This window comes from Dromiciops gliroides, chromosome 2 (assembly GCF_019393635.1).
Source record: "Dromiciops gliroides isolate mDroGli1 chromosome 2, mDroGli1.pri, whole genome shotgun sequence".
Lineage (NCBI taxonomy): Eukaryota > Metazoa > Chordata > Mammalia > Microbiotheria > Microbiotheriidae > Dromiciops > Dromiciops gliroides.
This window is the reverse complement of record NC_057862.1, coordinates 419269754-419290658: the sequence shown is the minus strand read 5'-3', so window position 1 is coordinate 419290658 and position 20905 is coordinate 419269754. Positions and strand designations below refer to the sequence as shown.

The following is a 20905-nucleotide window of genomic DNA, read 5'->3' as shown; positions in this document are numbered from 1 at the left end:
ATTCCCTAATTGTCTTCATAGGAGGTAGATAGATAGATAGATTGATTGATTGATAGATAGATAGCATGTGTTTGTATTTATAACTTTTAAAAAGTATATTTATGTTTAAATATATTATGCTTTAATTTGCATTCAATTTTAAATATATTTTTATTTACTTTTAAATATATATTTAAATAAATGTTATTTTATTTAATTTGTTTCAATAAATATATATTTATATTTAATTTTAATATATTTGTATTTAATATGTTTTCTATTTAATTTTTAATATACTTATACTTAAATGAATATGTTTATACTTAATTTGAAATATCTCTGTATTTAAGTAAATTTATATATTTAATCTGGTGTATAGGCAGTCTGCAATAAAGGTACTACATGGAAGAAGTTTACATTAAAGGACAGAGAAACAATAGGCAGATGACAGGGTTTCTCTCCCTGACCCTATGGCCTTTGCCTTTTTCTTCAGGAAAATCAAAGTCCCTTGAACAATTTACCTCCAAAAAGCTTCAGGAACTGAAAATTCAGTCCAAATCAATTCAACAAGTATTTATCAATGCCTAATCTATGAAAGGTACTATGCCAGGCAAAGAGGATATAAAAGCAAAATGGACAAATGATCCCTACTTCAAAGGGTTCATATTCTACTGAGGAAAAAATATATAAAGGGATAAGTAAATAAAAGATCATTTGAGGAGAAATTGAAAGTACTGATGATAATTAGGGCTATTTTGAAGGGTTTTCTGTAAGAGGAAGCACATGATATGCACCTTGAGGAAAGCTAGAAATTCTACGTGGTGAGAAGGAAGGAAGGCATTTCAAGAATGAGGCACAGCCTATGGAAAGTTAGAGATACAAGGGATGGAAGGGCAAGTTTGGATAACAGCAAATAGTCTTCTGAGGTTGAAATGTAAAGTAGAGGAAGAGGGGTGATATGAAATAAGTCTAGAAAAGAAGGATGGAACCAGACTGTGAGAGGCATTAAAGGCCCTTTGTATTTTGTCCTAAAGACAAAAAGGAACAACTCAAGATTCTTGAACAAAAGAGTGACATGGTCATGGCTCTGCTTGAGGAAAATTATTTTATAAGTTTATTAGGACATTGTTTTGGGAAAATAAAAGACTAGAATCAGTGAGACCAATTATAAAATTATTGCAATAGACCAAGTAAAAAGTGATAGGGGGTTGAAATAGGGAGTTGTGAGTGAAGAGAAGGGAATAAATTTGAGAGATGTTGTGGAGCTAAAATGGGCAAGATCTGGCAAATTATTGATGCTGGAGTGTGAAGAAGAAGGAAGAGTTGAAGATGACTTCAGTTTTTCCAACTTAGATGACCAAAAGTATGAGTGTGCCCTCAATAAAAACAGGGAAGTTTATGGAACTGTCTATTATAACTTGGAGTCTTTAGCTGAAATGGACGTTTCTGTATTGGGCAACCCTCAGAGACTTCTGATCTTGCTTCAATAAGCAAGTAATCAGAATCACAGATTTAGAAATGAAAGGAACGATTGAGGTCATCTAAGCCAGCCTCCTCATTTTACCAATGAAGAAACTAAGGCTCAGAGAGGTTAAGGGACTTGACCACAGTCATACAAGTAGTGAGGTTTTCTATTCTAGTGCTTTTTCCACTGTACTGACCACCTCCCATTCATGTCATTTAGGCTAAAATTATGGTGTTTGTAGAAATAACCCTGATTTACCTCTTGAAAGTCCCTTGGGCTTGAGAAAAGGGGAAGAAAGGAGTCTTCTAGGACTGTAGTGGAGGGAATCAAATCTTTGGGAGACACCTTTGGAAGACTTTCCCAGTCCTGTACATGTCTGATTATAAGGAGGGGAAGGAGATGGATGAGACTGCAAGATGAAAAGCAGAAAAGGCCTGGAATTGATATTGAAGAGGGGGAAGGATCTGTTTGGAAGACTTGGGGAAGGAAGGACAGCCATAGGGATTCAGTGGTAAACAATAAATTATTTCATTATTCTATCCCCACATCCTTTCCTCATCTCCCTATTCCCTCCTTATCTCTCTTTCTCCCTCTTACCAATGATTGTTTTCTCTTTCTTTCTCACCCTGTCACCTCCTCGTTTGCAATCCTTCTCTATCTCCCTTCCTCACTCCTTTACTGTCTTCTTTCCTTTGATATTTCCCCTCATTCCTTTCCTCAATCCCACCATCCCTCCTTAGCTTGATTACTCCTCCCTTTCTTTTCTTTCTTTCAGTCTATTACTATTTAATTCCATTCCATTCCATTTACCAAACACATGTTAAACTCCTACAGTGTTCCAGGCACAGTGGCAGACACTGTGGCAGAGACTAAAAATGATATATATCCTCCTCTCAAGGATCTTACACTCCACTGGGAGAATTTTTCCTTCCCTATTTCCTCCCTGCTTTCCCATTCTCCCAGGTGCTCTTGTTCTCTTACCGACAGTTAAATATCACCTAGCTTTCTTAATTCTTTCTGCAACAAATTCAAATTGAAATACAAAAAGAAAAAATGGATTAAGTATGTACTATTTGTAAGGTACTGGGGTAGGGATCAGGGACGCAATGAAAGATAAAAGACTCTGAACTGGAGAGATTTACATGGGGGGGGGAAGAAAGACAACATAGTAGGGTCAGGAAAATCACTTAATTTGAAGTTAAAGGACCTCAGTTTGAATCTAGACTCTGCCATTTATTACCTGTATGACTTTGGACAAATCCCTTAACATTTCTGGGTCACAGTTTCCTCATCTGTAACTTGATGGCCTCTGAGGTCCCTTCCAGCTCTAAATCTATGATCTGGGGTATTTATTTACTATAGCTGATTGATTAGTTGATTAGAGATTTTGCTCTTACTTAACATAGAGAGATTGACAGGAAGAGAAAAGTTCTAGCTTGGAAAGGAAAGAGTATATGTCAAACTTTAACCATCAAGAGAGCCGCCTCTCCCACTAGGACTGAAAGGAAGAGAGATGACAAAAAATTTTAAATATTTGAAGTTCATTTTCTAGAATCTAGATTAGATTTGTTCTACATAGCTCAATATATGGAACAACTTCCTATTTATGTCTGTCTAAAAGTGGGACTGGCCACCTCAGGGGCTTTTCAAAGCAGGAACTGGATAAACATTTGTCAACAATTTTGTGAGGGGCATCAGGGACAGTCAGATACAAATGAGCCTTAATTAAGTTTCTAAACCCTCAGAATGACTGGATCCTTGACTTGCCCTGGGTTCTCAAGGAAGAACCTTTAAGCAAAATGATTCTCCTTGCCTTCAAACTCTGTTAGAGTTCATTCATCTTCCCACAATTACACCCACTTGAACAAAGGAAACAGGTCATTCCACTGTCACTGGTCAATGGCCAGAAGAAATTCATAAATTAATATCCTTTACATTTTTGAGACTAACTGTACTTCTGTTTCAGCCAAGGTACTCTCCTTGAGTTAAAGTTATTTAATGTCCATGAGTAAATGAAAATGTAGTTGGAAAATTCACACCACTGTTTGAATTTTAAACTCATGTTTCATAGCAGGGTCCTAAGTTTACTCGATGCTTTGCTACATAGACACCTCTATCCAAAGCGTAAAGTCATACTCATTTAAACTGAATCAACTATGATGGCAAAAATACAAGTATGTCTTCCTTTACAAAATAAATTTCATGTAAATTTTCTTTCTGCTGCTCCTTCTAATTGGAACTCTTTCTTGCTTGCATCCAAAGGGTGAAAAATCTCAGTTTTTGTAGACAACTGGTGGTACAGTGGTTAGAGTTCTGGGCCTGGAATCAGGAAGACATGAGTTCAAATCTAGCCTCAGACACTAACTGTTGTGGGAGGAACTCAGAGGAGCTAACTCACCCAAAGAATTGGAGGCTCACAGCAAATCTTATAAAATAGAGAGATTTATTAGGAGAGAAGAATGCATTGCCAGAAGGCAGGGGTAAAATGGAGACTTCCTCTCCAGACAGAAATTGACCTTATATACAGTTTACAAACAAAGAAGACTATATGCCAAGTGAGGAAATTGCGAAACTCTAGAATGGGGTGTTTGGGGGTTGAGTGTTAAGCTATCAGTCACACATCCTGATGATGTGCAAGAAATCTGTATCTTAAATGTATGGAACTTGCATATCATCTTTTCAGACCTTGGTATGCTTATTGGTGTTTATACCATAGATGGAATTGTCTCTATCTTTGGGTTGGGCCATATCTTGTAGCAGATATCAAGATGTTCCAGAGGCACTAACCACATCCTTATCTCCCCAAGAGGTTTACATAATTCAGCTCTTCCTTACTAGGGAAGAGGGCCCTTTCATGCTATGGAACTGAAAAAAAAATAATCAGGCCAGCCAGGCCAGCACAGTTCTTTCTCAGTGCCATTTTGCTATTTCTGATCAATCTCAGTTACCTCATTTCTAAAGTAGGAGTAATAATAGCACCTGCTTCCCAGGGTTGTTGTGAGGATCAAATGAGATCATATTTGTAAATTACTTACCACAGTGACTGGCACATAATAGGCACTTTATAAATGCTTGTTGTTCTTCTTCTTGTTCTTTTCATGTGACTATGCAAATACAATCTAAGATATGCTTTCTGATATTTGTCTGTAATTTTTTTTTCCTGAGCCAAGTTCTTCCAAGTATATTATAAGCACTTTGGGGGCAGGAATTGTATCTTGTACTTTCTGTAAGGCCCTTTTTATTGAGACATACTGTTCAGAATCAAGAACTGTAAATAGAATCTTTGAACAAAGGCGGGAATTTAGAGTAGAATGACATCTGGAATCTCATCATAAAAATAATGGATGGAGTGGGCATAAAATTGAGAGTGAGCTCAAGGGCAGAGGAATTCAGAGTCAGAGCAGGAAACAGTAGGGGAGTGTTCACAGATCAGATCTGTAGGCTAGAATACGCCATTAGAATCCCTGAGAGCTACTTGCATGCTATCTATCCTATCTAATTGTGGCTTGGGGCAGGATCTTCCCCTCCCCAGCCCACTAGCTACTCCACAGACTCTTGAACTTTTGGTTATAAGATAATTTTTACATTTGTGTAGAACTTTTTTTTTATTTCTGGTTTTTTTTTTTTCCCTTTGTTTTTGTAGGGCAATGAGGGTTAAGTGACTTGCCCAGGGTCACACAGCTAGTTAAGTGTCAAGTGTCTGAGGCTGGATTTGAACTCAGGTCCTCCTGAATCCAAGGCCAGTGCTTTATCCACTGTGCCACCTAGCTGCACTGTTTTGTTTTTTTTTTAATTCACAACATCCCTATAAGGTAGGTATTACATTTTTATATGTGTTTTAGAGAGGTAAAAACTAAAACTTAGAGAGAGAGAGTTTAATTATGGCACAGTAGATAGAGTGTTGGGCTTAGAGTAAAGAAGCCTCATCTTCACGAGTTCAAATATGTCCTTAGACATAGTAGCAGTAATGCAAATTACCTATTTTATCTTTTATGATCACATCTATTCCTTTCTGGTTAAGAACTCCTCCTCTAGCAATAACTGTGACAGGTATCTGAATTGTATCTTTTAGAACTTTTTGTTTATGTGACTTTCAAGTCAAATATATATTTTAAATTTTTTGTAAGATATGACATAAACTATTGACCTAAAGTTAATTTTTTATTAATTCAATATTAAAGATTGGGGGGGGGGAAGTGTGTCAATTATATTCTATTCTATGAGACAAGCATTTATTAAGCATCTACTATATATCAGGCACTATACCAGGTACTGGGATTCAAAGAATAAAATGCAAGTTCTTTCCAACTAGGAACTAATATTCAACTGGCCACAATCTAGATTATGAAACAACTCTCATGGCAGAAACTAGGGGTCTATGCTACAAACCCACCTGTAATTACTGGCATACTAGTCATAAGATCATAAAGTATTTAGATTTAGATCATTTCAATTTAGAACTTGAAGGAATATCAAAGGTCACATCATACAATTTCCTTGGTTTTGGGATGAAGAAACTGAGACTTAGAAAGAAATCAGAGGGCATAATCTATATTTGAACCTTAGGGTATCAGATTCCAAATCTAGCCTACTGTTTAAGAATTAGAAGTGACTTCATAGACATTCTTTTCCAACCCGTAGCTAACCGATAATATATTCCACAACATACCCAAGAAGTGATCACCTAGCCTATGTTTAAATACCTCCAGGGAGAGGGAATGTACTATGCCCCAACATACCTCATTCCCTCTTCAGACTAATCCAATTACTAAGAAGTGTTGCCTTACATCAAGCTTAAATATGTTTCTCTGTGACTCCTGCCTATTGCTCTTATTTCTACCTTCTGGGGTCGAGCAGAAGACTAGTCCAAGGCTGGCTCCACCTCTGCCTGGCTGGAGTACTAACTCCCCACAACATACATCCAGCCCCCAAAAGATGGGTCAGATGAATGACTGGGGTACCTTTGTCCAGGCTTTTGGGACTCTCCAAGGGATGGAGATTCATAAGAACTTTCACAGGACTTTTCACAGAGTTAGTACTCTGGAAGTCCACTACATGACAATTTTACCCAAACTAATTTGTATTCAGTGTCATCCCAATTAAATTGCCAAAAAATTATTTTACTGAACTAGAAATAATAATAATAAAATTCATTTGGAAAAATAAGAAGTCAAGAATATCAAAGGAAATAATGAAAAAAATGTAAAGGAAGGAGGTTTAGCAGTATTAGATCTTAAACTATACTATAAGGTAGTAATTCTCAAAACTACCTGGCACTGGCTAAGAAATAGAAAGGTAGATCAATGGAATAGAGTAGACATACAATTTACAGCAGCAAATAAATATAATAACCATGTATTTTACAAGTGTAAATATTTAAGGTTTTGAGACAAGAATTCATTATTTGGTAAAAATTGTTCGGAAAAGTGAAAAGCAATATTACGGAAACTGGGCAAGGACCAATATCTCACACCATTTATCAAGATAAGGATAAAATGAATACAGGACCTAGATATAAAGAAATTTTACAAGAAAATTAGAAGAACATGGAACACATTACTTATCAGACTTATGGATATGCAAATAATTTATGAATAAATAAGAGATAGGAAAATTAGATATAGAATGGATAATTTCAATACCTTAAATTAAAAAGGGTTTTACAAATAAAACAAATACAGCCAAGATTAGAAATAGAAATTTGGGGTGGGGTAGGGTGGGATTTATAGACAGTTTCTCAGATAAAGGTCTCATATCTCAAATATATAAAGAACATGGTCAAATCTATAAGAATACAAATCATTCACCAATTGATAAATGGTCAAAGGATATAAACAGTTTTTCAATGAAGAAATCAAAACAATTTATAGTCTTATTAGAAATGCTCTAAATCATTAATAATTATAGAAATGAAAATTAAAACAACCTTGAGATGTCATTTTATACCTATCAGATTGACTGATGTGATAGAAGAGAAAAGTGACTAATGTTGGAGAGGATATGGAAAATTGGGACACAAATTCATTGTTGTTGGAATTGGGAAATGATTCAACCATTTTAGAGAGCAATCTGGAACTATGTCCAAGGAGTTATTAAATTGCCTATACCCTTTGACCCAGAAATACCACTACATGGTCTATTTCCAAAGATGATTAGGGGGAGAGGAAAATAACTTCTTGTATGTTCTAAAATATTTATAGCAGCTCTCTTTGTGGGGGCAAAGAACTGGAAATTGCAGGGATGGCCATCAATTGTGGAATAACTGAACAAATTGTGGTATATGATTGTGATGGAATACAACGGTACTATAAGAAATGATGAACTCGGCAATTTAAGAAAAACATGGAAAGACTTGCAGGAAATAATGAGGAGTGAAATGAGCGGAACAAAGAGTACATTGTAAACAGTAACAGCAAAATTGGAGTAATCATGACCACAAAGCTATGTGTACAGCTGGTGATTTGGAGTGAATAAGGTATTTTGACTAATATAAATATCCAAATTAATTATAAAGGACATATGAAGAAAGACAATATCTGCATCCAGAAAAAGAATTGCATTCTATATAAGTCGGTATGTAATAATTTTACATATGTGTGTGTATTTATGGGGGATAAGAAACAAAAAGAAATTTACATGATGATTTTGTTGTATATTTTAAAGGAATAGCAAGTTGTATATAGATTTGCAATTCATACACAATCACCTTTTATTGTACTGTTATTGAAATTATTGTTTTATTCTATAAATTAAAAATAAAATTTTAAACTATATCTGAGGAATTCTACACATTATGTGAGGCCCAGGCCACTTGCTTCAAACACTTTCTCAACTAATAATTTTCACCTTTAAGTGTCTCAGATACATCCTGTAGAGAGACTAGTTATTTTGAAGGTTTGGACATTTGCTGTTGAAACTCTGTGATCTCTGGCATCTATAGGCAAACTGTAATACAGCATCTTTTGGAGGTTAATTGAGATAATACTGGCATATAGTACTGAAGGCAGAAATAACATCTGCCAATTAAGAAGGAAATTCCTGGATAGAGGGAAGAGTTTTCCAATAGATCATTTCACCCAAGTATTTGGACTTTGATAACAAGAACAAAGCATATCAGAGGGTTTCTCATGGACCATCTCTTCTGACTGCCTTTCCTTCAGTATTGTACTTTGTGTATGGTGATTTTTATTTTCCAGATCTGAAGCAGAATGAGGGGAAAGAATATCAGCAACATCAGCGAATTCATTCTCCTAGGATTCCCCACGGCCCCATCGCTCCAGTATCTGCTTTTTCTCCTCTTCCTTTTTGTTTATCTCTTTGTCTTGGTGGAAAACTTCATTATCATCTTCACTGTCTGGGTCAACACCTCCCTTCATAAGCCAATGTACTATTTCCTAGGCAACATGTCATTCCTGGAAGTTTGGTATGTCTCTGACATCATTCCCAAGATGCTGAGTGGTTTTCTCCTTCAGCAAAAAAGCATATCATTTGTTGGATGCATGACTCAGCTCTACTTCTTCATTTCTCTGGTCTGCACTGAGTGTGTTCTTCTGGCCTCCATGGCCTATGACCGCTATGTGGCCATCTGTTACCCACTCCGGTATGGAGTAATCATGACCACAAAGCTATGTGTGCAGCTGGTGGCCTTTTCCTATTCAATTGCCTTCACCATCTCTGTGATCAAGGTCTACTTCATCTCTCATGCCACGTTCTGTGGTTCTAGTGTCATTAACCACTTTTTCTGTGATGTCTCCCCTATCCTTAAACTAGCTTGCACAGACTTCTCAACAGCTGAACTTGTAGACTTTGTCCTGGGATTCATCATCCTGGTGTTCCCACTCATTTCCACCATGCTGTCATATGGCTACATCTCTTCAACTGTCATCCGAATCCCATCATCTACAGGCCGCTGGAAAGCCTTCTCCACATGTGCTTCCCATCTCATTGTTGTGATCATTTTCTATACAGCCTTGATTTTCATGTATGTTCGTCCCCAGGCCATCGACCAAAGGAGTTCCAACAAACTGATTTCAGCCATATACACTGTTGTAACTCCAATTGTGAATCCTCTAATCTATTGCCTGAGAAACAAGGAATTCAAGCATTCCCTGAAAAAGACTATGGGCCTAGCTCATACCATTGAAAAGTGAACCTTCTACAATCCAAGAGTAAAACATCACAGAATTTTATCCATGGCTAAAGCATTTATACCCATATTATATAACTAGTAGTAGTAATAGTAGTAGTGGTGGTGGTGGTGATTATAATTTTGTTATTGTTCATTCCTTTTTCAGTCATGTCTGATTCTTTATGACCCCATTTGTGGTCTTCTTGGCAAACATACTGGAGGGGGGTTGCTGTTTCTTTTTCCAATTCATTTTACAAATGAGGAACTGAGGGGGCAGCTAGGTGGCACAGTGGATAAAGCACTGGCCCTGGATTCAGAAGGACCTGAGTTCAAATCCGGCCTCAGACACTTGATACTTACTAGCTGTGTGACCCTGGGCAAGTCATTTAACCCCCATTGCCCCATAAAAAGCAAAAAACAAAACAAAACAAAAAATGAGGAACTGAGGCAAACAGGGTTAAATGACTTGCCCAAGGTCACACAGCTAATAAGTGTCTGAGACTATATTGTGACATACATATGACATGAATAATTTGGGAATTTATTTTGCTGGATTGTATGGGACAATTGCCTCAGTTTACCCAAATAATTCAAGGAGACCACCAAGTCAAGCAGAGACAGATTTATTTCATTCTCATGAGAATGGGTGACCTCATGCAAGAGATGAGGAGCACACTGATGAGGTCAGGAGTTGAGTTTTTATGGAAGTTTTGAGGGGGCAGTCTCCGGGTGCACAGGGTAAGCTCATAATCTAACATCTAATCCTGTCTCACCTAGTATGCGTGTTCAGCATGGGATCATGGTATGGATGCATGCTCAGCTACGTCCACGAGCTGGGGGGAAGTGGGGGGGGAGGGTGAAACCACTCCACCTGTGTAAGGAGGGGGCAAGGGGAAAGAAGAGAGAGATGGTACCAGGAGCTGGTACCAGGAGCTAGGGTTTAGGAATACAAGAAAGGAGAGGTAGTATCAGGGTGGGTCTGTGCTAACAGGAGACAGCTCTCCTGCTTGGCCACAGAAAAAGGGGGTGGGGGGTAAGAAGTATGTTTTAGCAACAGGATAGAATATGGACAGAATGGTCTAACAATAACAGGGACTGGGGGCTGGGTACTTCCCAGACCCCATCTTCAGAGTCTGAACTGACTCAAGTCCACCATATCCCACTCATGAATCATGCAAGTTTGTTTTAAAACTTGCTAATTACAAAGGGAGTCAACATGGTGTCCAGAGGCATCAACCTAGCATCGTGGCTGAGTGTGGCCTGAACCATATTAAAACATAATTGGGAAATGTTTAACAAAATAAATAAAAACATCATACAATATGTATAATCTTAATTTTTTATTTTATAAGTAAATATTCATTCTGCAGGGATCCCTTTCCATATGAGTTTGATATGACTAGGAGCAGACCTCAGAGGAAGAAAGATCTGGATTCAATTCTGACATCACACAATTGGTGGTGTGACCCTTAATCTCTCAATTCTCTAGAAGACTCACTAAGATTATAAACTGGCTATTTGCTGAAAGTATTTCAACCTACATTGCTGGATGGAGTTTCTTTTTTATTTTTTCTTCTTTTTTTGTGGGTAAGACAATTGGGGTTAAGTGACTTGCCCAGGGTCACACAGCTAGTAAGTGGCAAGTGTCTGAGGTCAGATTTGAACTCACATCCTCCTGGCTCCCAGGGGCAGTGCTCTATCCACTGTACCACCTAGCTGCCCCTTGGATGAAGTTTCTTTAACAAAGAGTTCCCCAACTAGTGAAATCACAGATACAGTCTCTGTCCCTGTCCCTGTCCCTGTCCTATCAACCTTCTACTTCCCTTATACTATCTTGGTTGAAGATTGCTATAGCTGCCTAATCATGTGTTCCAATATACACCAATTCCAGCCCTCAGCAAAAGGTTGCTATATCTCCCTATCTAGCTTGGTCTGCTGAAACCCTTATAAGAACACAGTACAAGTTGAACTAGACTATCCATACAAAAAGAGTAACCTTCCAAGCATAATTTGAGATACTTCCTCCCCTTTGTACTAAACAAACTATACCTTTTAGTTGAATAATTGGCCATTTGATAACACCACCATAACAATTAGCACTGGGCCTAAATAGGAAAACAGCCTTTTATAATTCAGTTATCATCTGTATTAATTGATGTTTACAATATTAGATTCTTCTTCTTCTTCTTCTTTTTTTTTTTTTTTGGTGAGGCAATTGGGGTTAAGTGACTTGCCCAGGGTCACACAGCTAGCAAGTGTCATATGTCTGAGGCCGAATTTGAACAAAGGTTCTCCTGACTCCAGGGCCAGTGCTCTATCCACTGTGTCACCTAGCTGCCCCCTTCTTTGGTTCTTTAGGGTAGTATGATATAAGGTACAGTCAATCTTAGAAACTGCTCCATTCCCATGAAACAATTTAATGCTTAAAGAGACAGAAAACATTTTAATACACAAAAAGAGTTATATTAGAGACTTCCAGGAGCCAAGGTGGCTGCATTAGCAGGAAATCACATTAACTTGCCCATAATCACCTCCAAAGAACCATAAAAACACCCCAAAATGAATACTGTTATAGCAGACCCTGCAAAAAAGCAGGGTGAAACAATCTTCTAGCCCAAGAAACTTGGAAGGTCACCAGGAATTATCTGTCTCACTCGAGTAAAAGGGGAACACAGTCCAGGACAGGAAAACATCCAAACAAGCCAACAGCAAGCCCTGCCTCAACAAGTCAACAGGAGGTCCTGAGCCCCAAGGCAAATACTAACACTGGGAACCCCTCCCCTTATTTGACTTAACATAACCAGGCAAAAGGCAGATGACATGGCTGGTACCTACCCCCACACCTCAGCACACTAGCAGACACCAATACCAGGACCCCACACTTGCCTAAGCAAATAGGCAGAAACCATCACCAGAAACACACACACACACACACACACACACACACACACACACACACACACACACACCTGCATAGCCAAGGATACAGGCAGACACTAGCACCTATACCCCCTACACAGGCAGACACTAGCACTGGGGCTTCATCCATGGGCCTCTGCACACAGAAAGATGCCAGCACTGGGAACCCTGCCCCATGTGCCTTGGCTTAGCACCAAGTAAGCTACCAGGTGCTTACAGCTTACAGGAGTGCCAGCCACACCCCCTTAATGCAGCACCAGACACAAGGGCCTCCAGGCAACACCAGTGCAGCACCAGGGAAACAGTCAGGATCTACAGTCCCTGAAACAAGAAGCTTGGGATGGTATCCCTTCTACTCCAAGGGCAGAACTCAAATTTAAAAGTAAGGAAAAGGGTTGGTAAAATGACAAAACAACAACAGAAAAAAACTGACCAAAGAAAGTTATAATGACAGGAAAAACCAAGACACAAATTCAGAAGAGAACAATATCAGAAAAAAAAGTCCCAAAGAAAAATGGAAATTGGTCTCAAGTCCATAAAGAACTCATGGAAGAGCTCAAAATGGAATTTTAAAATCAAATAAGAGAGGTAGAAGAAAAAATAGGAAAAGAAATGCGAGTGATACAAGAGAAAGGGAGCCAACATCTTGGGAAAAGAAAACAATTGCCTAAAAAGTAGAAATGACCAAACAGAAAAAAAAAAGATCCAAAAGCTAACTGAGGAAAATAATTCCTTAAAAATTAGAAATAGGGGCAGCTAGATGGTGCAGTGGATAGAGCACCGGCCCTGGATTCAGGAGTACCTGAGTTCAAATCCGACCTCAGACACTTAACACTTACTAGCTGTGTGACCCTGGGCAAATCACTTAACCCCAATTGCCTCACCAAAAAAAAAAATTAGAAATGGGCAAGCGGAATCTAATGACTCTATAAGACATCAAGAATAAATTGAACAAAATTGGGGGCAGCTATATGGCACAGTGGATAAAGCACTGGCCCTCGGAGGACCTGAGTTCAAATCTGGCCTCAGACACTTGACACTTGATAGCCGTGTGACCTTGGGCAAGTCACTTAAGCCTCACTGCCCCAGAAAAAAAAAGAATCAATTAAACAAAATAAAAAGAATGAAAAAATAGAAGAAAATGTATAATACCTCATTGACCAAAAAAAGAAAAAGAAAAAAGAAAAACTAACAAAATAAATCTAGGAGAGATAATTTAAGAATCATTGAACTCCCTGAAAACCATAATCAAAAAGAGGAACTAGACATCATATTCCAAGAAATCGTCAAAGAAAACTGCCCTGATATTCTGGAACCAGAGGGCAAAATAGACATTGAAAGAATATACTGATCATTTCCAGAAAGAGATCAAAAAAATAAAAACTCCAAAGAACATTATAGCCAAATTTCAAAACTACCAGGTCAAGGAAAAAATATTGCAAACAGCCAGAAGGAAACAATTCCAATATTGAGGAGCCACAATCAGGATTACACAGGATTTAGCAGCTGCAACATTAAAGGTCATGAAACATGGTATTCCATAGGAGAAAGGAACTGTGACTACAACCAAGAATCACCTGCCTGGCAAAATTGAGTATAATACTTCAAGGTAAAATGTGGCTATTCAATGAAATAGAAGGATTTCAATCTTTATAAGAGGAAGACCAGAGCTGAACAAAAAAAAAAATTATTTCCAATATCAGGACCAAGAGAAGTATAAACAGGTAAAAAAAAGGGAAAAGAAAACATAGGGGATTCAATAGAGCTAAACTGTTTACATCCCTTCATGGGAAGATGATACCTGTAATTCTTAAAAATTGTACCACTAAGAGTACAGCTAGGAGAAATATACATAGGCAAAGGGTACAGGTATAACATGAATTTGAGGGAATGACAAAAAAAAAAATTAAGGGATAAAAAAGAGGAGTACACTGGGTGCAGAAGGAAGAGAGAGGTAGAACAAAGTAAATTGTTTAACATGAAGGGGCAAGAAAGAGCTATTACAGTGGAGGGGAAGATAGAAGAGTAGGTAATGGGCATCACTTGAACCTTACTCTCATCAGAATATGCTCAGAGGGAATAATATACACAATCAGTTGAATATAGAAATCTATCTTACCAGACAGGGAAGTAGGAGGGGAGGAAATTAAGTAAGTAAGATTAAGTAAGGGTTGGGACAGTGGGGTTAACTGACAAAAGGGAGGGCAGATTAGGGGAAACCGTGGACAGAACCAAAACACTGATGAGGAGGGAAAGGGTAAAAAGTAGAGAGGACCAACAGAAGAAAAAATAGGATGGAGGGAAATACACAGTTAGTAATTGTAATTGTAAATGTGAATGGGATGGGGGCAGCTAGGTGGCACAGTGGATAAAGCACCAGCCCTGGATTCAGGAGGACCTAAATTCAAATCCAGCCTCAGACACTTGAAACTTACTAGCTGTGTGACCCTGGGCAAGTCATTTAACCCTCATTGCCCCACCCAAAAAAATGTAAATGGGATGAAGTTTCCATAAAACAAAAGATATCAGAATACATTAAAAACAAGAATCCTACAATCTGCTGTTTACAAGAAGCACAGTTGAAACAGACACACACACAGAGTAAAGGTAAAGGGCTGAAGCATAATCTATTATGCTTCAGATGAAGTTAAAAAAAAAAAGAGGCAGCAATCCCAATCTCAGACAAAGCAAAATCAAAAATAGCTCTAATTTAAGCAGATAGAGAAGGAAAGTACATCTTGATAAAAAACAACAACACTATAGACAATGAAGTAATATAAATATTAAACATATTTGCACCAAGTGGTATAACTTCCAAATTCTTAAAAGAGAAGTTAAGTAAATTACAGGAAGAAATAGAAAAAAACTACAAGTGATGCACTTCAACTGTCCTATCTCAGAACTTGATAAATCCAACCAAAAAATAAACAAGAAAGAAACTAAGGAGTAAATAGAATCTTAGAAAAGTTAGATATGTCAGACCTTGGTAGAAAGTTGAATGGGAATAAAAAAGAATATACCTTTTTCTGAGCAGTATATGGCACCTACACAAAAATTGACCATGTATTAAAGCAAAAAAACTCAGAATGAAATGTAGAAAGGCAGAAATATTAAATATTCTTTTCAGATAATAATGTGATAAAAATTACACTTAACAAAGGGCAGTGGAAAGAGAATGAAAATTAATTGGTAACTAAATAATCTAATCCTAAAAAATAAGTGGGTTAAAGAACAAATTATAGAATCAACAAATCCATTAAAGAGGATGACAGCAATGAGACAACATACCAAAATTTATGGGATTCAGCTAAAGCAGTACTTAGTGGGGAATTTTACTTTTCTAAATTCTTAAATCAACAACACAGAGAAAGAGCAGATTGTGAATTGGGCATGCAACTAAAAAAGCTGGAAAAAGAACAAATTAAAAATCCCCCATTGAGCATCAAAATGGAAATCCTGTAAACCAAGGGTGAGATTAATAAAACTGAAAGTAAGAAGACTATTGTGCTAATAAATAAAACTAGGAGCTGGTTTTATGAAAAAAACAATAAGATAGATAAACCATTAGTTATTTTTATTTTAAAAAAGAAAAAAGAAAACCAAATATCCAGTATGAAAAATTAAAAGGGTGAAATCACCACCAATGAAAAAGAAATTAAAGCAATCATTAGGAAATATTTTGCCCAATTATATGCCAATAAACCTGACAATCTGAACAAAATCACTGAATATTTACAAAAATATAAATTAACCAGATTAACAAACAAGGAAATAGAATTCCTGAATAATTCCATCTTAGAAAAAGAAATCAAATAAAATAAATCAAAAAAATCCCCAAGGCCAGATGGGTTCACAAGTGAATTCTACCAAATATTTAAAGAACTATTAGTTCCAATACTATATAAACTATTTGGAAAAACAGGCAAAGAAGCTGTCCTACCAAATTTCTTTTATGATACAAACATGGTGCTCATACCTAAACTGGGAAAAGCTAAAAGAGTGATAGAAAACTATATACCAATTTTCCTAACAAATATCACTGCAAATAAATAAATAGATAAATAAATAAATGAAATACTAGCAAGGAGATTACAGCAAGATATCACAAGAATCATACATTGTGACCAGGTCGGATTTATATATAATCACTCAGCCATCCCCATTCTTTCACTCAAGAATCATTTTTTTTTATTTTTTCCTGTTACATGTAAAGATAGTTCTCAACTTTTGTTTATACAAGCTTTCCAATTTCAGATTTTTCTCCCTCCCTCCCCTAGACAGCAGGTAATCTGATATAGGTTTTATACATATATATATATATATATATATATATACACATAATAACATTAAACATATTTCTGCATTAGTCATGTTATAAGAGAAAAATCAGAGCAATGACAAAAAACCTCAAAATAGAAAAACAACAGCACCAAAAACAAAAGAAATAGTATGGTTCATTCAGCATCTATACTCCACAGTTCTTTATTCCCCCCCCCCCCCCAGATTTGGAGATCCTCTTCTATCATGAGTTCCCTGGAACTCTTCTGTATCATTGCACTGGTGAGAAGAATATAGTCCATCATAGTAGATCAACACACAATGTTGATGATACTGTGTACAATGTTCTTCTGGTTCTGCTCATCTCACTCATCATCAGCCAAGAATCATTTTTTCAATGTCTAACACAGGAATGGACACTTTAAAATATTGTTTGTAGAACTAAAATGTGGAACAAAGACACACTGAAGTACAGCCTGAAAGGCTACTCAGCCAATGCCCCTCTCCTTGAATCCTAATAACACAGTAAAGTCAGCTATAGCTAAACCCTACCCAAGGTCAGGAACAAATGAGTCAATCAGTCAAGAAACATTTAATAAGTGCTTACTCTGTGCTTTGGCACTTTTTTTTGGCACTTTTGGCACTTTGCTAAGAGCTGGAGAAACAAAAAGAGGCAAGGGACAATCCCTACTCTCAAGAAGCTCACAATATAATGGTGGAGACGATAAGCAAACAAATATAAACAAACAAGCTATATACAGGATAAAGAAGAAAAAATTAACAGTGGGAAGCCACTAAAATTATGAGGGGTTTAGGAAAGGCTTCCTGTAGAAGATGGGATTTTAGTTAGGACTTAAAAACTCCAAGAAAGGCAGTAGACAGTGATGAGGGAAAACATTACAGGCATGGGGGACAAGCAGAGAAAATGCCTGGAGTTGAGAGATGGAGTACCTTGTTTGGGAAATATTGAGGGGACTATTGTCACTGTATAGAAAAGTATGTGGTAGAAAATAGGGAGGAGGGTGCCAGTTATAAAGGGCTTTGAACACCAAACAGGATGTCTAATATGCCTAGAAGACAGTGTTGGGTACTGGAAATTTTTTGTTGTTGTTGTTGTTGTTTTGATAAAACACCATGTCTGCCCTCATGGAGTTTACAATTTGAAATGGGGATAACACAATTCTTCTTTAATATACACTATTACATCATAGCTTTATTAGAGATTTGTATAATACCACCACCACCACCACCACTACTGCTACTACTACCATCACCACCACCACCATTACTACCACTACTACTACACTAGTAGCATCTAGGTAGCACTTTAGGGCTTTCAAAGGACTTTACAAATATCTCATTTTAGCATATGGTCTTTTCAAGGAGTTAACCACAAAGGGTGGAAGAGATATAAGATAATTATCAGAGATGGAAGGATCTAGGAATTACTCTTTCTGCATACAGACCTCCCCCCGCCCCAATCCAGACCAAGAATCTATACACCAAAAGGAACATAGGATTTATGGCTGAAAAGGAATTTAGAGATCTAGTAAAATGAAACTCAAGAAAGGGAAAGTGACTTACCTAAGGTCACACAGGTAGTAATGGGCAGAACTGGGATTTGAACCCCAGAATCCTGGCTTCAATCTCACAGATTTTCCACTATACTCTCAAAGTTATAATGTATAATAGCTGAGGAGACTACTTCAGATACATAAGATACATCCTTATCAGGCCACAAAGGAACGTACTATACCCAAATGAATTCAGCAGAATACTCTTCCATTCAGAGGATAAACATCTTGAGAAAAGATGGTTTTATCCAACCCTGGAGAAATTAAAAGAAATCTTAACCTACCCTTAGCCCTTTAGATGAGTCTGCACCAAAGTAATACAAAGTGTAATATGGGGGATAGGAGGGCAGGGAGAGTAGGAAGGTGGAGGCATAAAAATAAAAATAGGCACCTATTATTATCAACTATCAATAACCACACTCACTGATTAACAGCTAAAGTCTTGTGTGGGACAGTGTCCCTGGGTTTGGCAGAAAAGTTGCTAACCTCAAACTGATGGTGTATCTTTCACAGATGCCAGTAATGACAGATTCCTGTGGATTATTTAGACGTTGTCTCCTACCTTGGAATGGGGCATTGCACCCTCATTTGGAATTCTGAACCTGCTCTATGATGGCAGTCCTCAAACCTCAGAACTGCAGAAACCACCTCCCATCCTTCCAACAACACTAAATCAGAAGACACCAAAGTCAAGCTGATTTCCTAACCCCACCATGATTAGACTCCTTTAAAGACCCTAGAAGTCCTTAAATAAGTCAATATTTGTTAATTGGCTACTTCGTGTAAATCACCATGCTTAAATATACAAAACAGGCATCAGAAGTTAGGGTAAAGGCAGGTGCTTAAAAAAAAAAGACACACAAGAACTCTGATCAACCATGATTCCAGAGAACTAATAATGAAGAATGTTACCTCCTGATAGGGTGGGGATTTGTTTTTCTTGATTATCTACATTTGTTACAAAGGTTTTATTTCTTTTTTCTTTTCTCAAGGAGGAGTGGGAAATGCTTACTATTTGAAAAATAAAGCGTATTTGGAGGAAATATTTGCAAAGTAGAGATATAGGCAAGGTGATCAGCTGAATTTAAGGTGGATGAGATCCCTTTCAGGGTGGTTTTGGGGAGGAAATAGAGGGTTTCATCTAGAAGCGGAAAGTGGATTGTGAAGGACATTTTCATTTTACAGGTGAGGACAGTGAGGTCTACAGAAGTAAAATGAGCTAAAATCAAACTATAGATTAGAGCTGAGATTTTGACTTCAAATCCCATGCTTTTCCCACCCTGCTATCCATCAATTCAGAGACCAAGAGAGAACGGCAATTCCAAGGCATTGAGGGATACCAAGAATGCCATAATAGGTGATAGGGGAATAGGGGGAAGAGGGAAGCCCTCCAGCCGTCCTCTAGCTGACTGGATGTTGGCATCTTTAAAAGTATCACCGAAAAGACAGAATTGATGGTTTCTAATTTCTCCCTCGGGTGGCTAGGACAGGAGGACTGTGCCTTTTCCTCTAGAAGTCTACTTGGCCCTCCTTTGGATTAACCCATCCCTGATTCGGATCACTTCCAGTTCAGCAGGACCTGCCCTCGACCGGAAGCCTTAAATGTCTAACTCTGGAGTTGGCCAGCGAAACTAGCTCCTACTGAGTCACAGTTTGGGTGAAGGCGGAGTTGTATTGGGCGAGTTCGGAGCTAGCGCCACCTTTCTTTGCTATCTTTCCTGGTAAGCAAACAGCAGAGATCATCCCGTCTTCTCTGAGCCTACAAAAAAATAGGAAACTGAGATACTGGTCCAGGTAGCTCAGGGGCCCGCCAGCCTGAACAAAGTCACTGAGCATAATCCTGGGCGACCTTTCCCTTCCCAATTCTTCTGTCAGCTACGGTTACCTTCTAATAATGGGAGAGAGTCAGTAGGCTGTGAAGAGCATCTTTAAAGTGGTGCCTCTACTTGGCAAGATACTAAACTGGTCGGCTTCCTTCCCCTCCCCTCCCCTCCCCTCCTTGGGGCCAAATGCAACAACCCTCCCATCCGCAAGGCTTAGAAACGCTGGGCTTGTCCTAACCCCAACTGGTCTCCTTATAGAGGCAGATCTCTCTACTGAGCCTTTTTAAGTCACTGCTGTCGCAATTTCTCCCTCGGGGCTCTACCAACACTCTGAGGCCATAAAGGGCTATTCGGAGTACCTTCTCAAGGATGATTTACAATGCGGTCAACAACTATGCTATGGTTCAGATGACGGAGGAAACAGAAATGCCGGGGCCAGGAGACTCAGTCTCTGGTGGGTCTCCTGAAAAATTTCAAAGGCTAATAAGGTTCTTTGATTATCCCTCCCCCTTCCCCTCCTCTCCCCCTCCGTTCAGGCTTTACTCTGTGCCTTGGGGCTGGTAGGTGGCACAGTCGATAGAGCACTGGCCCTGAAATTGTGAGGACCTGAGTTCAAATCTCACCTCAGACACTTACTAGGTGTGTGACCCTGGGCAAGTTCTTTTTTTTTCCCCCCTGAGCAATTGGGGTTAAGTGACTTGCCCAGGGTCACACAGCTAGTAAATGTTAAGTGTCTGGA

At 38.2% G+C, this 20905-nt stretch overlaps 1 protein-coding gene across 1 annotated transcript; it reads left to right on the top strand.

Moving 5' to 3' along the window:
- The first annotated feature begins 8652 nt into the window (after nt 1-8652).
- LOC122739002 (olfactory receptor 6B2-like) lies at nt 8653-19041 on the top strand. The gene is made up of 3 exons (XM_043980872.1): nt 8653-9575; nt 12849-12873; nt 18892-19041. The coding sequence occupies exons 1-3, from the start codon at nt 8653-8655 to the stop codon at nt 19039-19041; spliced, it is 1098 nt and encodes a 365-aa protein (XP_043836807.1).
- Nucleotides 19042-20905: the final 1864 nt, after the last annotated feature.

Bases quoted from the DNA above. Each gene is read 5' to 3' on its own strand.
- LOC122739002 (XM_043980872.1), top strand. From the start codon at position 8,653: ATGAGGGGAAAGAATATCAGCAACATCAGCGAATTCATTCTCCTAGGA. The intron at 9,576-12,848 runs TCATACCATTGA...ATCCCTTCTACT, and splicing joins AAAAAGACTATGGGCCTAGC to CCAAGGGCAGAACTCAAATT. The intron at 12,874-18,891 runs GTAAGGAAAAGG...TGGATTATTTAG, and splicing joins GGCAGAACTCAAATTTAAAA to ACGTTGTCTCCTACCTTGGA.